Raw genomic sequence first — 15,493 nt, forward strand, 5'->3', positions numbered from 1 at the left:
TAAGAATAAAATCAGAAATAAAAATCACAATGATGAGAATAAAGCAATAAAATTATGAGAATAAAGCCATACTATTGTCAGAATAAAGTTGGAAGTGAATAAAATAAAGTTGTAATCATATAAGAACAAGTCACAATATTTAGATAATAGTCAAAATATGAGAGCAAAGTCATAATATTACCAGAATAAAGTCAAACGAGAAGAAAAACAAAATAATTTGAAACTAAAGTTGTAATGTTTTGACTTTATTCTCGCGTTATTACAACTCTATTCTCATAGAACTTTATTCTTGTAATTTTATGACTACATTCTTGTATTTTTAGTTTTAAACTTTCTTTTCCATCTTTTGCATTTTCTTCAGCATCTGTTGATGCCGCTCCGTCAGTTTATGTGGCCTCCCACTATGTACCTGAGTTACTGTCATTCCCAAACTCTTCCATTTCCTTATAATATCGCTGACGATTCCTATCAGAGTTTTACGCTGAAATCCACTGAGCCACATATTGTATTGTTTCAAAAATTTAAATAAAGCACATCTCAATAAAATAAAAACAATAAAAAAAACTTGTGGGATCGAACTGACTCCCGTCTCACCATAAGTGAGTTAACAATTAACACTTTTAATTTTGTAAAGAATTTTGAATGGTCTTGTTGCTCAAAATGTGCTGTGCAAACAACACTGAGCTCAACCTGAGTACAAATTAAGAATAGAATGAATTACAGCAAATAGACTGTCAGATAGATAAAACATAATACATATGAATATAAAAACAGAATGAAAATACTTTAATGGCAAATTTTCAATATAAATACAGTGTAATTATAAAAATGCACAAGTTACTTGTGAACTATGGTAAATTTGCATTTATCTACTCTAACTGCTAGTGTAACATAGTTAAAATGGTTCGGGTTAAATCCTGCTAAAATGCACCATCTGCTGGTAAAAAGTTGTATTGCCTTCACCTAGAAAGAGCGGGGTATTATGGGTATTCTCAGAGCCATCAGGATCACCGACGAGGTAACGTGTCTCTGCCATGTCATAAAGAAATATTATTTATGCATTTTGTGCAATGTGTTTATGGTTTTCGTTTTTGCATATTGTTGAAATATGTTCGGCTTGAGTCACGCTAGTTCTGTTATTATGTCGTTTTTGTCATGTTTGAGAATGTTTAGTTCGTGGGAAAGTGCAGTGGGAATTTCCCACGCGGTAACACTATGGCTCCTCCTTGCAGGAGCTTGTTTTATGCCAGAGACTGACTTTACCTCCATGCCCGTTCTGTGAAATGCAGGTATGTTTTACCAAATCTCCTGTAGCAGATGGTTAGCATGAGACTGAGTTTTATATTAACAGTTTTATATAATGATGTAGTTCATTTATGTTTCTGCATTGTTCTAAAACGCAAGGTTATATAAACTAAAAGATAAAAATGGCATCAGTAAATAAAATGTCAGCATTTTATTTTATTTTTCAGAATATTTTAATTAGTTACTTTATTTTCTCTGTATAAGACACTCACTGGTTGTTCTTTTACTGTAAAACAAAATCCACTATGCGATCACTGTAATTTGTAATGATCTTATTGTAGTTACTGTATTATGGGTAATCCTCAGAGCCATGAGGATCACCGACGAGGAGCTTGTTTTATGCCAGAGACTGACTTTACCTCCATGCCCGTTCTGTGAAATGCAGATGGAGAATTAAAGAAACCCCGCTGATGCCAACTTGAGCAGCTCCTTGTCATTCATTGCTATACCAATAGAAGCCACCAGAACCACATAGGCCACACTAGCTTAAACCTATGTATAATTCACAAAACTATTATTGATACAAAATGTGCCCACACAATATGAAAAATGCACATTCACAAAATATATGGAAATACATATATTTCCATATATGCTCATTCACTTAATGAGCATGAGTGAAGTCATGCTCATTAAGCCGGGCTGGCACAAGTCAGAAGCAAACTAAGCAGCCGCTTAGGGCCCCAGTGCCACAAAGGGCCCCCTCAGTGGAGCTGATATTTGTTTGTTTGTTTGTTTTTAGTAATCATTTTAATGTCATTATATCAAAAACACACAATTTCACTATGAAATGATTTGTTTTTACAATATATTTGATAATGTATGTAGAAATAATTTTTTTTTTTTTTTTAAAATGCTTTTGGGGGCCCCTGGTGGTCACGGCAGGTACCGTACACTTCGCCTGTAACATGAGCTCTGGTGCAATGAGCAGAGCATCCAAAGGTCCAAAGGTCTGGTCAGAAGTCAAGTAAGCAAAACGATGTCTCAAAAAAAGGACTTATCCTTCAGAGAGGGAGAAAAGACAAAGGAACAATAAAAAAAGCCAAGATAAAGGTTTATTTTAATGTTCCTTGGTGATGTAATGTAAAAGATTTGTAAAGCTGCTAATAGAAAATTAGCCTAATAGCGACCTGGAAGAGTCCAGCTCAACCGCCAAACATTTATGGTAGGGTCTTTATGTTTGTGTGAAACTGAGTTTAAATTTTAAATGAGTTGATTCTCATGGTTGGCTCTGTATATTTCTGAGGTATTTTTGGCTTCAAAACGCCGTGTTTGATAACATTTGGTAACAATAATTAAAACTTCCCAATGTTTGATATTGTCTAGCAAAATGTTTTTACGTCAGGCTACATAGCTGCTTCATCAATGAGCTGCTCTAAGCTGTAGTTAGGATTTGTTGCTTGCTGCTGAGCATAATCATTTTGCGGCTAAAACAAACATTATTTTTACATCAACTTCTAAGTTATGTGAAACTTCATTAAAATCATTTGAAGGCTCAGCATCAGACCAGTATCGGTACCGGTCCACATTCTCAGGGGAGAATGACTCGCCTGGTATAAATTAAATGTTTAGCTATTGGAGTAACGCTTTTGAGAAATTTATTTAATGAAAGAATGTCATGAATATGTGTGTTAGACTGCAGTGATTGCAGTTTTCTGGCCGATCCCTGGTTACCAATGCCTGACCTGCCGATTTTGATTTTGGCCGATATGAATTTTTTTTTTGTCTGAAATGTAGCTAAATATAGCAAAAAAGTCGGTGAGTTGGCAACAGTGGGGTGAATATTGTTAATTGTAAATGTTCAGACCTGACCTGGTGGGCCAGTCTGTCGGTCAAACCTCTCACTGCAGAGCAGAAGAGGACAGAGACTCATTTATAAACCTTTGCTGATGAAGATAAGATTAGGGGATAAGATGGGCTTCACATGTAAGTATTGGCCAATCACTATTCAGCAAAATTAAGGAAATCGGCGCCCAGAAATCAACTGGTCGATAAATCAGTTGGCCAACAAATGTATCCTTTATTATGTATACAGTGGTGGAGAAAGTACTCAAAAAATGTACTTAAGTAAATGTAAAAAAGTACCGGCTTTTAAAAATACTTAAGTATTAAAAGTAAAAGTACTTGCTGAATGCATTACCTAATCCCTAATACAATATCATTAAGTGAACCGATCATATTTAATTTTAGAAATGTGCCATTTTAATAAACAATGCCACAGATAAAGCATGTTTTTATTGTGTTTACTCTGTAACATAGCTTAAACTTAAATGTGATTCTATGCATCATAATTTCAGGGATGGAAACATCTTGTCTCCTGTCCTAACATAGCATGAACTTCACTTTTTTTTTGCCACTAGTGGCTTTTATTTTTAAAGAAATCCAACAGAAAGGGGATGGAAAGGGGGTAGATGGGAGAGGACAGGCAACCAAGGAGCCACATAGCAGAGTTGTAGTCAAGACCACCTTCCCAAGACCAAGTCAAGACCAGCACCCCGCGCTACGTGACACAAAAAATTTTACTTTTACCTATCAAAATTGCTTCTCAAATTAATCTGAAAGATCCACATTCCCATACAACACCTAGATATCAAATATGAAATCAATTTAATCAGTAAAGATCCGTCCAGAAGAATCGGATCGTTCCTGAATGTCATATCAATGCAGACTTTGGTCACAGCGTTGTCCCATATATGCGACACCGCAGTCAACATCTCCACACAATAATTGAGCGCATGAGTGACAACTTTTTTTCATCGCAGATGCAACATGTGTCTCAGTACAGCTAGCTTTGTTAGCAACAGTCCACAGATCTTACCTTTCTTTAAGCTTTCCTTCCAAGTGATGCTAAAAGTTGGACCAAGTCCCCACCGTCTGTGAAAGTGAAGCGCTGCTGATTTTACATGTCGCCATATCGATTTATGCAGCGCTATTATATTACTGACGATTAGACAGACAGCTTCTCCCGCTCAGAGGAAACCACTGCGCATGTCTTGGAGCTCCGCGTGCGAGTTAAGGGACAGGCGATGGGTGACAACAGACACGTAAGTCACGTTATTGCTCGGATTTTACGGCGCCACCTTAAAGTCCCTGAACTTCACATTTTAACGGAAAAAAAGCGCAACGCGACTTGGATGTAACAAGTAACGCAACACTTTTGTAGAAATGTAGTGAAGTAGAAAGTACAGATACTTACTGTAAAATGTAGTGGAGTAAAAGTAGAAAGTATCCATTATTAAATCTACTTAAGTAAAGTACAGATACACGAAAAGTGTACTTAAGTACAGTAACGAAGTACTTGTACTTCGTTACTTCCCATCACTGCATGTATATAATGTAAACAGCACTGCTAGAGATGCAATAAGTTTATAGCAGGTGTGTGAATGATCTAATTATTGGACTGCTAACTGCAGCCAGTCCACACTGTTAGCAGAACTAGAGGGCGCCAAAACCAAATTTCGCTAAGGGTCCCATGGAGGTTTGGGATGGCCCTGTCATTAAGTTATAGTCGCGCTTTTGAAAGTTCGTGTTGAGCACGCGAGCCAAGACAGCGATATTACGTTTATAGTTAAGGCATATTTTGTAGTCATATTCTCATAAAATTAGCCTCCATAGAAGGATTATACAAGAGCTGCTGTGCAAACACCATTGGTGGTGCTCGTGAACTGCGCAGTTAAAAAAAAAATATATTCTGAGTTACACAACCAGACACTGTGACAACCCGCGAGGGCGAGATCAGCACTTTCTGCACAATTCAACACATCAAATATAAACCTATCTTTACTTGATCGTAATAAAGTATTTCACTTTTATTGGTCACTGAATTATAAAACCAAAAAGGAATTTCATCATCATGCCATTTTTACTATTGTTAATTTTCAAGCAACACGTTAGCAGCCACACACCAGAAATTAATTGTTATCATCTCTACAAAGCTCTGAACTCCATTGACTCCATGATGTGAAGCGTGTTTTGTACTGAGCAGAACATTGGTTGGTTTTTCCAGAGCCTGAAGACAACTAGGTCACAAACAAAACCTTGAACCAGTTCTTTTTACAGGTTTCATTAGATTCTCATAAAAAGCTAAGAAACCACTTTTCGTTTTATAATTCAGTGATGGCTAGTCAAAATGAAATGTTATTTTATTCTGTAGGTTAACAACCATCTCCCAAGACTTTAATCAGCTAAATAAAAGATACAAGTAAACCTCCAAAAAAAAAGTTTATACAAAATGTCCCCACACACACTCTGACCAGGAAATGTGAAAGACACATTCACAAAATGAATGTCAACACACAGAGAAAAAAAAAAGCAAGCGATCCTTTTCAGGAAACAAAACAAGTCAAATAGGCTTATTAGAAAATTGGTTAAATATCCTGTTGGATTCAGACCAGATATTTGCACACGTCTCCAAACAGAGTATCGTTTTTCAGCAACGTTTTAAAAACATTCTATGTCCAAACAAAAGTGGGATTGGGTGGTACCTTGGAAATGAATTTATATCCCTTGAAGGTTTTTACAATATGTCACACTACAAAAACAAACTTCAACATGTTTAGCTTGAACTCTTATCAGTATATATAGAAAAAATGGCCCTATTACTCTTCAATGGATACACTAAGAATAAAATCAGAAATAAAAATCACAATGATGAGAATAAAGCAATAAAATTATGAGAATAAAGCCATACTATTGTCAGAATAAAGTTGGAAGTGAATAAAATAAAGTTGTAATCATATAAGAACAAGTCACAATATTTAGATAATAGTCAAAATAAAATTTTTTGTTTTACATTTTCTTTTGCACTATATGCTTCAGCATCTGTTGATGCCGCTCCGTCAGTTTATGTGGCCTCCCACTATGTAGCTGAGTTACTGTCATTCCCAAACTCTTCCATTTCCTTATAATATCGCTGACGATTCCTATCACAGTTTTACGCTGAAATCCACTGAGCCACATATTGTATTGTTTCAAAAATTTAAATAAAGCACATCTCAATAAAATAAAAACAATAAAAAAAACTTGTGGGATCTAACTGACTCCCGTCTCGCCATGAGTGGGTTAACAATTAACACTTCTAATTTTGTAAAGAATTTTGAATTGTCTTGTTGCTCAAAATGTGCTGTGCAAATAAAATATCCCTGTCCATCTCTGATATTCTTATGAGACTTGGTGTCTTTAAGCTTTAATTGCAAATTGATGGAGAAGTAGTTAGATAATTCCATGACTGGGGGATCACTGGAAAAATAATCGCCTGGCAATTCCTTTCCTGTCACATATCAATTTTTCCTTGGACAAGGCCCTCATCCCCAAGTTGCCTGCAGACCTATTTTATAAAACACTGATGAGACATATCTGGTTTCTTTGACATCCAATACGAAAATATTTGAGTAGTGAAAGTGCCTGTCAATGTAACACGATTACTCTCCTCTTGTGTACTGCGATGTGCTTTATTTTAATTTTTGAAACAACACAAGGTGCAACTATGTTCTGCAGATATATTTTTATATATTGTAAAAATGTTCAAAGTGAGCCGGCATGGCTCACTTTGGACTTGACTTTTGGTCAAGTCCAACTACTTGACCAAAAGTCCAAGTAGTTGGACTTTTGGTCAAAGTCCAACTACAAGCGACTGTCAAACAAAGTCGCCGAGCAGCTGAATAGGGGAATCATTTGTTGATGCGCCAGCTGATTAAAACTTAAATCCAAGCTGCAGTTAAGATTATTTTATTTTCCTCAATATCATAAAAAAAATCCAAGGCAGAACATCAGTGAATAACAGACATTTGTGTCCAAAAGCAGCAATAAAAACGGATCCGCAGGTTTAAACAGAGATCAAAGACAAAAAAAATCATTCAACTTAAAGCGGTCAGCAAACTTCCCCCATCACCCAATCACAGGTGATCTACAACCACTACTAACACCACGTGATCCAGAGCTACGCCTTTCCACAACACCAGCTCTAGTCACACCCCCATCATATATATAAATACATAACCTGCAGTCGTTCCTCAGGTAGTTCCTGACATTGTAGAAACACATCATCGTCTGCTGCTGTTTCCACAGAGACCTTCCTTGCTGACCGACTGACAAGATGAAGACTCTCTTCATTTTAGTGGCTCTGCTCCACTTCTGGGATTTCAGCTTTGGTAATAGTTGCATATTAATTTCAGATGGTGTTATTTCCTCTAATATTAAAACTGGTCTATATTAATATTTTTTCAGGATGCAACCCAGGACTTCTGAGGGATTGGGACTTTCCAGGTTCAGACAACAAAATCCTTTTCTCTCCGGATGCTGAACACTGTCAGTTCCTCTGTACCCAGGAGGCGTCGTGCCTCTTTTGGGCGTTTATTGGTCCTGACTGCAGAGTTGATAACAGGTACACGACCAACAGAGATGAACATGTTTTATTTGTTTCAGTGCTGAAAAAAACCTTGTTTGTATCTGTGACAGATTTAGACATCAAATGATTCCATTTTATCTGTTGTGAGAAAAGTATTTCTAAAAGTGCAATTAAACATGATGAAAGGTGCATCATGTTTTTTAAAGCATATTTCTATATTTTTATTCACTTTATTAAACAAAAATGGCTTCTATGGATTCAAGAGCAATGGCTTAACATAACCCAGTCATTCTCGTAGCTCCTGACTAATGTTTTACAAGTTTCTCCTGGTAATATCAGGATTTTACTTTGATGATGAGCTAAAAGTTACTGAAGTCTGAAAAGCTGTAGAAGGAATATGTTTAGGAAATTAAGAGATGACATTAAATCTAAATCCAACAAAAATATTAATTGTTTTGGGTTAAACTGTATACATGTAATACAATTAATTTAAAAAATGCTGTGCTCTAAAGGTATATAATTATATTTAAAATAGAGGTGTGCCGATTGATCGGCCACCGATCATAATTGGCCGATTTCCGTGAAAAAGTGTTTGATCGGTGATCGCCGATCACGGTCTCTTGGTGCCAATCACACAAACCGATCACCTGCATCTCATTTCGCAGCCTGCCTGTGCAGCTGGTCTCCTCTTTCTTTCACAATGCGCAAACGCACAGCAACAAATCCTAAGCGATGTGGAACTATAACTGAAAGGGGACTTTTGCATGTTGCGATGGAAAATTACCTCGGGGTCGGGGGTGAAGCAGGTCAAAATGCATCAACACAACGAAGCTAATACGACATAAAAACAATGCCATACTTGATTGAGTTTGGCTACATCGAGGCTCACTGCAGTAAAAAAGACATATGGAGGATCAGATAGCAGGTAAAGCAGCGCACAGCTACAAACACTCACCCGGATTAGCATGACGGTCAGAAAGCTAAACAAATAACCCGCAAAATAATTTAAGTCTTTCGAGCTGCGATGTAAGACACTGGTTCTGCTCTCGCTGTTGAACCGCTGCTACGCGCTACAGGTAGTAATATTTCACAGATGGAGCGCCACTTCTGCTCCACCTGGTAGTGACTCTCACACCGACCCTCTGCTTAAAGCTGCAGCATCTAACCTAAAAAAATACATTTTACATAAGTATTAAAACTTTCGCTGTCCTAACATGAGACAGATAATCTCTGAAAAAAATTAATCGATCTCCTCCCTGTTCTGCATAATTACTCCGCTCTGTCAGAAACAGCCAATCAGAACTAGCAGTAATCAGCTAGCCGCCATGCTATCAGGAAGTTTTCATTCAGTAACTCTGGATTGTTTATTGTAATGGATCCAGTATTTGCCTTTGAATGCTAAGTTTTATACTTGAATTTTTTGGTAATGTTGAGAGGTTTTATTTTGACTCTGCATTAATTAGCCTCTTCAGAGCCTTCATATGTTTTCATTCTGTTAAAGACAGAAAACATACCGATAATGTAACCGGTAGGGCTTACGATTAAAAAAATAATAATTATATACTCTGTATTGGTGATCGGCCCTCACGGGTGATCAGAATCTGCAGGGAAAAAACTGACAGACACATCTCTAATTTAAAACAAAAGAAGGTCCCTTGTTTTACACCAAGAGGCAACAAAACAAAGTCATGAATGACTAAGCAAAACAATAAGAAACTTTTGTCTGTTTTTGAAATTTATAACTGAAAAGCAGACTGTGGTGTTGGGTGTAAACAGATTGAAAACTCCCTGTCTTCTCACCAGACACTACCACTGCTTCCTTAAGTCCACGCCCTCAGGAAGACCAGCCACTCAGAATCCCAAGCAGGGCACCACTGCTGGTTATTCTCTAAAGTCCTGCAATCCACTACCGAGTAAGCACACAGCCATTTATAACATTTGACATGTATCAAATGGTAATTAAGTAGTAAAACGTTTCACTGTTGTTTACTTCCTGGTAGCTCCATCACTATCCAAAGTTTATGAGGATGTGGACTTCCCCGGAGCAGATTACAGAGCCTTATTCACAGCAGACTACCAGGCGTGTCAGAAAGCCTGCACTGAGGATCCCTTCTGTCAGTTCTTCACTTTCATCAATGGGAAGTTTAGCGACACAACTATCCGGTAGCGTAGCAGAAGTTAAAAAATATTTTCTGCTTTGACTGTAGACATTCTGCAAGTCTGACAAACCTATTTGTGCTCAGGTACAAGTGCCACCTTAAATACAGCTGGTCAGTAGCAAGAACACCAGCTGTCACAGCTGTTGCTGACAGAATATCTGGATTTTCTCGTGAATTACAAATAATTCCATCCTATCAAACAGGTAATCAACCCCTCTCTAACAAGATAATAATAATATCAGGATGTCATCCCTCAGCCTTTTAACTGTACTGTTTGCCTCCTACAGAGTGCCAGCAGACACTTTTCCCAAACATTAACTTTCCTGGTTCCGACATCGAGGTTCACCAAGCTGGTTCTCCTGAACTCTGTCAGGTGTTGTGCTCCGCTCACCCAAAATGCACTTACTTCTCTTTTGTCAGGTGAACAATGTTGGTTTTACTTTCAAACATAAAGAATAGACGATAGCAAGAGAAAATATTGGAGACCTTTTTAACAGAATGAAAAACACATCTTTTGTTTCCCTAGCAACGAATTTAAATGTTATCTGAAGAACAATCCAAATACAATGGCCCCCAAAGATGGGATTGGTATCACATCTGGGCTGCCATCCCGATCCTGTCCGCTGCGTAACGGTATGTATGCAACGCAAAACTAGCTTTAGCATTTAGCGAAAAGTCATGCTGGAAGAAAAAACACACAGTCTCTGTCAGACGGTCCTGTTAGCTTAAAAACTAAATTCCATTTCTGCAAACTTCCTGTTCCAGAGAGGAATCCATTCTCACCAAATCAACTTACAATGTATAAAGGAGTGGATTTCCCGTACTCTGACATTCGCTATTTTTCACTGAACGACGCTGAGTCGTGTGAGAACGCCTGCACCTCGGACCCCAACTGCCAGTTCTACAGCTTCATTACCACAAGGTTCAACAACACTCATACATTTAAACAAAACTCAATGTTAGCTAGAATTCAGTAAACAGATCCATCTTAATTATTTGTATTTTATTAATTTTATCTGTTTTTTCCAAACATTTCCCATTTTGACTTATTTGACTTATTAATAAGAGGATGGTGAAATATGAGATGTCCAGTTTATAAAATTACAATTTTATTAAATTATTTACTTGATAATGTTTTAAACAATGCTTTTTCTATCCTGAATGGTTTTGATAATTATCATAATATCCTCATGAAGTGTTTATGACAGCATCTGTTTCAGTACAAACAGAAACAATAAATTAAATTAATACAGTTTCACTAAGTTTAATAACAGACAACCTTATTATCGTTGTTGTTGTACAATAAGGCCTGATAGCTAGCTAAAGGGCTTTAAACTAAAAATACTCCCTTTGTTTTGTTTTACAGCCGTCTCTGCTATCTGAAGCGTGTCATCACCATGCCTGCTCCTCCCAAAGTGATGAACCTAGCTAACGTGGTGTCCGGCTTCACTCTGAGGAACTATTTCCTTTGAATCCTGCAGCTGCATTAAGCTCTAAACTCACTGATTTTCTTACACAACTTTTATTACTAGATTTCCAATTTTCAACTGTCAAATGCTTAGAATTTTAAGTGCTTGGGAAATAGTTATTCTTATTATCTATGGATTTCCATAAATCATACAGTGCTGACTTTCAATTTTCATATTATGGTGTGCGGGCCATTTCACTGCATTTGTGGAATCAGGACTAAGTGCTCAGCTATATTTTAAAATCTATATCACTGGAACTTGTCAAAATAGGGAATAGAGTCTCCTTACCCAGTTTAAGAAGGCTAATGTCTGCTTCAGTCTGATTTTAAAGTTGTGTAAACTAGTAAAACACTTTTTTTTTGACTACTTGGGCTTTCAATCAATTTAGCAAAAAAATAATCTGATGCGGGCTAAAATGTTATCTAAAATCCTGACATCCAAGGTTACGCATCACATTTTTTCAGAAATCTATGATCAAACAGTTACATTTATTAAATGTTATTTACATGTTTCACAGTATGACTGTTGTGATATCTTCTGATATAAATGAATGATTCAGGAGCAGCTCTGTGTGGATAGTTTGTTCATTTTTCCATTATTTTTTCCCAACCTTAGCACTTGAACAAGCAAGTCGGTAAATATGTTTCAAAATTAGCTGGATACCAGCTCAATATTTCTTAAAACAAATGATGAAAATAGCAAATGTCCAAATGTTTAGAACAGAAGGTCGTGATTCAACAGAATACAACCAAGACCTTCCATAGATATTATTTAAATGACATCACAAACCATTCTGACAACAACCACCACAGAGCTTTGATAATCCGCATTATGACTCTAACACTTAGCACTGAACAAAAAAGTTTTCCATTCAATCAATTAATTTTAAAAAATGAATAAATGAAGGTTTAAGTGCTAATTTTGAACTAAGATACGCTGATGCTGCCCTGCCTATAATCCCCTCATTTTTCTAACAAAGAAAAATTTTGTAGAAATAAACAAGCAACAAAAAAAAAGTGATAGTAAAATTAATTTCAATGCTCAATGAGGTGCTTAAATACTGGAGAGGCTGTGAGCTTGACAAAAGACCCTGGATGATCTATGGATCCATTTTCTTACACCATTGTCCCCAGTGGGGTCAGGAGATGTGCTGGTGCCTATCTCTAGCAAGAGGCAGGGTACACCCTGGACAGGTCACCAGCAACACAGAGACAGACAGGACAAACAACCATGCATGCACACATCCATACCTGAGGAAAAATAGTGTGGTTATTATTTTATGTTTTGTATGTGTTATTATTGTGTGATATGGACATAAACATTTCCTATCATAAATAGACCTAAGAGCACCAGGTGAGAGGCATGGTTAATTTAAGAATACTTAATGAAAAAAACGAATAATCAAACTTAGAAAAATGAAAAAAGTCCAGGGAACAAAAAAAATGCAAAACAAAGACAAACTGGAGACATCGGAAGATCACAAGGAGACCTGGAAGAAACGAGAAAAGCGACGAGACGAACCGGCAACTAATGACTAACAATGAGGTGCTTAAATACTGGAGAGGCTGTGAGCTTGACAAAAGACCTGGGATGATCTATAGAAAAATGTTCTTACACCATTGTCCCCAGTGGGGTCAGGAGAGGTGCTGGTGTCTATCTCTAGCAAGAGGCAGGGTACACCCTGGACAGGTCACCAGCAACACAGAGACAGACAGGACAAAACAACCATGCATGCACACATCCATACCTGAGGATGGGTTTACAGAAATCAATTAACCTAACAGTCACGCTTCTGGACTTTAGGAGGAAGCCGGAGTACCCGGAGAGAACCTATGCATCTACTGGGAGAACATGTAAACTATGGAGGACCAAAACCGACATAATAAGAATATATATATATATATATATATAAGCTTTTCTGCCACCAATAATCAAGTATGAAGCCTGGAGCCCTCATGACTCCAGGCTTCAATACTTCAATACTGAGGTATTGGGTTGAACTTTAGACGTACTAAAGTTCAACCCAATACCTCAGTGTGCCTGTTGTGTACATTTTCACAAATGTATTGGTGAAGCCCCTGACCACATGTCTGAATACAGACGGCTGCTCCTGTGGCGTGTCTGAAAGAGACTGACTGTCTTCGGGTGTTTCCAATTGAGATGGCTGCTGGTTGTGCTGCTCCTCTCTGTCCCTCAGCCTTTGGTTTAGCTGTTCCACTTCAAGCAGCAGGTCGGTATTTATATGCTCCAAGGTAGTGTTTTCCTGCTCCAAGATTGTGTTTTGCTGCTTCAAGTTGGTGTTTTGCTGCTTTAAGGCCGTGTTTTCCTGCTCTAAGGTTGTGTTTTCCTCTTCCAAGATGGTGTTTTCCTGCTCCAAGGTTGTGATGTTCTCCTTCAAGGTGGTGATTTTGTTCTGCAAGGTGGCTTTTCGTCTCCACAAGTTGGAATTCTCCCGCGTCAAGATATTGGTTGCCTGCTCTAAGCGCTCAAAGTCCTGTTGAAGGGCGCGTAATTCCCTCAAATGTTGGCGGTGATCGTCCTGCTCACGGAACATTGTCTGCTCCAGCGTGTCGCTCCTCAGCTTTTCCGTCGTGCTTTTTCGCTCCAAGTCTTCGTTTTTGTGCTGAAAGATGTCGCTCATTTTCTCATAAATTGTGCTCTGCTGCCTCAAGGTCATGTTCTCCTGCATCAGGGTTGCGATTGTCAGCTCCAAGGTGGTGTTTGCTTCACTCTTGCTTTTTAGCTCTTCATCTTTTTCCTGTAGAGCTTGTTCCATGTTGGTAATTTTAATCTTCATGTCCTCTATCAGCTTCTCTGCCTCTCTAGGAAAGGTCGGTTGTGGTTCCTTCTGAGAAGACATTGCGGTGCTGCTCTCACTCATTCTTGATGCTTTGTCTGGTCAAATCAAAAAACTGCTCAATTTATTTCTCTGTTAGGAATTGCCTTTTTTTCTCTTTGTGACATCAATTCTCTTTGTGACATCAATTTGTGTGATGTCACAAATTGATGTCACTACTTCAGCAGGACAACTAGAAAACTTCTGAAACAGGTTTTCCCCCAGAAAACTTTCTAAGCCAGGGCTTAGAATATGGTCAGGGCGCCGAGGCGGTCCACCGGCGGTCCACCGTGTTTTTGTATTAAAAGATGTTAAGTAGACAGGAAAAGTAAATATATCACTGGGTAATTATGGGAAAACATCACCAGTGAACTGCTAATATAAACCCACAACTAGTCTTAAAAACAACTAATCAAGAAATAAAATAAATATAAATTATTTCCACTTTTCTTAAATCCAAATTAAGTCAGCGGCTCCATCAGGCCTCCCAGGGGCCTCATAAATGCTAATATTTTAACAGACCACAGATATATAAATGTAACATTTGTTTATTGAGATTATCAATGCTGCTTAATTTGACATAATGGTTTCAGCATACCTAAATCAAAAGATTTTAAATTTAACATTTATACGTAAGATTTTAAGGAGCTCCCAAGTTTACTTTGTAAAGGTTCAAAGAACAATACTCATAGTCAGATAGGTTTGTTACCATAGCAACCATCTGATGCTGTGAGTTTAATCTTTGAGTTTCAGCTCCGTTTTTTCACAAATATAAATTAGTTAACTGCCGTTATAATGTATTGCTTTTAGGTTTGCCAATTAAACTACTCCCTGTCCTAGATTTCACTAAATCTAACAGGTGCAAATGTGCAGCAACAGAGAAAAGAATAAAATGCACAAATAAAATGCAGCAAACAAAAAGAGAGAGGCAAACAAAAAACGAGATGCAAACAAAAAGTGCTGAAAACGGAAGTGCTCCAGACCACTAGGGGGAGTCTTATTTGATTAACTTTATATTTTCTTTTCTATTTATTCTGTTGGTTTTATTAGCACAATGAAACTCAGGAAGAGCCCACAAATCATTCAAAATGTCACCAACAAAACAATACATTATTTTGTAGCCATGCTCATGCTTCTGTAAGGGAAAAAGTAGGAAAACCTTAAGCTGCCAGCATAACACTGAGCTAAACCTGAGTACAAATTAAGAATAGAATGAATTATTCCCAGGGTCAGATCTAGAAAAATATTTATGGGGTGGCAATATATATATATATATATATATATATATATATATATATATATATATATATATATATATATAATATTACAAATATTGTTTTTTATATTTTGCATTGTTTCAAAATGAACTTCATGTAGC

The 15,493-nt window shown here is 37.4% G+C and overlaps 1 protein-coding gene across 3 annotated transcripts; it reads left to right on the forward strand.

Moving 5' to 3' along the window:
* The first annotated feature begins 912 nt into the window (after nucleotides 1-912).
* LOC145553730 (coagulation factor XI-like) lies at nucleotides 913-11,843 on the forward strand. Of its 3 annotated transcripts, XM_081612603.1 has the most exons (11): nucleotides 1,005-1,019; nucleotides 1,244-1,289; nucleotides 7,372-7,454; nucleotides 7,531-7,687; nucleotides 9,455-9,564; nucleotides 9,652-9,814; nucleotides 9,895-10,013; nucleotides 10,098-10,230; nucleotides 10,337-10,443; nucleotides 10,576-10,732; nucleotides 11,177-11,843. In XM_081612603.1, the coding sequence occupies exons 3-11, from the start codon at nucleotides 7,400-7,402 to the stop codon at nucleotides 11,280-11,282; spliced, it is 1,107 nt and encodes a 368-aa protein (XP_081468729.1). In that variant the 5' UTR covers nucleotides 1,005-1,019; nucleotides 1,244-1,289; nucleotides 7,372-7,399; the 3' UTR covers nucleotides 11,283-11,843. The 3 variants fall into 3 exon arrangements, with proteins under 3 accessions (XP_081468730.1, XP_081468729.1, XP_081468728.1); XM_081612604.1 differs by having other exon boundaries at nucleotides 913-1,289; XM_081612602.1 differs by lacking the exons at nucleotides 1,005-1,019; nucleotides 1,244-1,289 and adding an exon at nucleotides 1,588-1,687 and having other exon boundaries at nucleotides 7,369-7,454.
* Nucleotides 11,844-15,493: the final 3,650 nt, after the last annotated feature.

The sequence above is a fragment of the Poecilia reticulata genome, chromosome 11 (genome assembly GCF_904066995.2).
Source record: "Poecilia reticulata chromosome 11, P_reticulata-male-v2, whole genome shotgun sequence".
NCBI classification, from domain to species: Eukaryota; Metazoa; Chordata; class Actinopteri; order Cyprinodontiformes; family Poeciliidae; genus Poecilia; species Poecilia reticulata.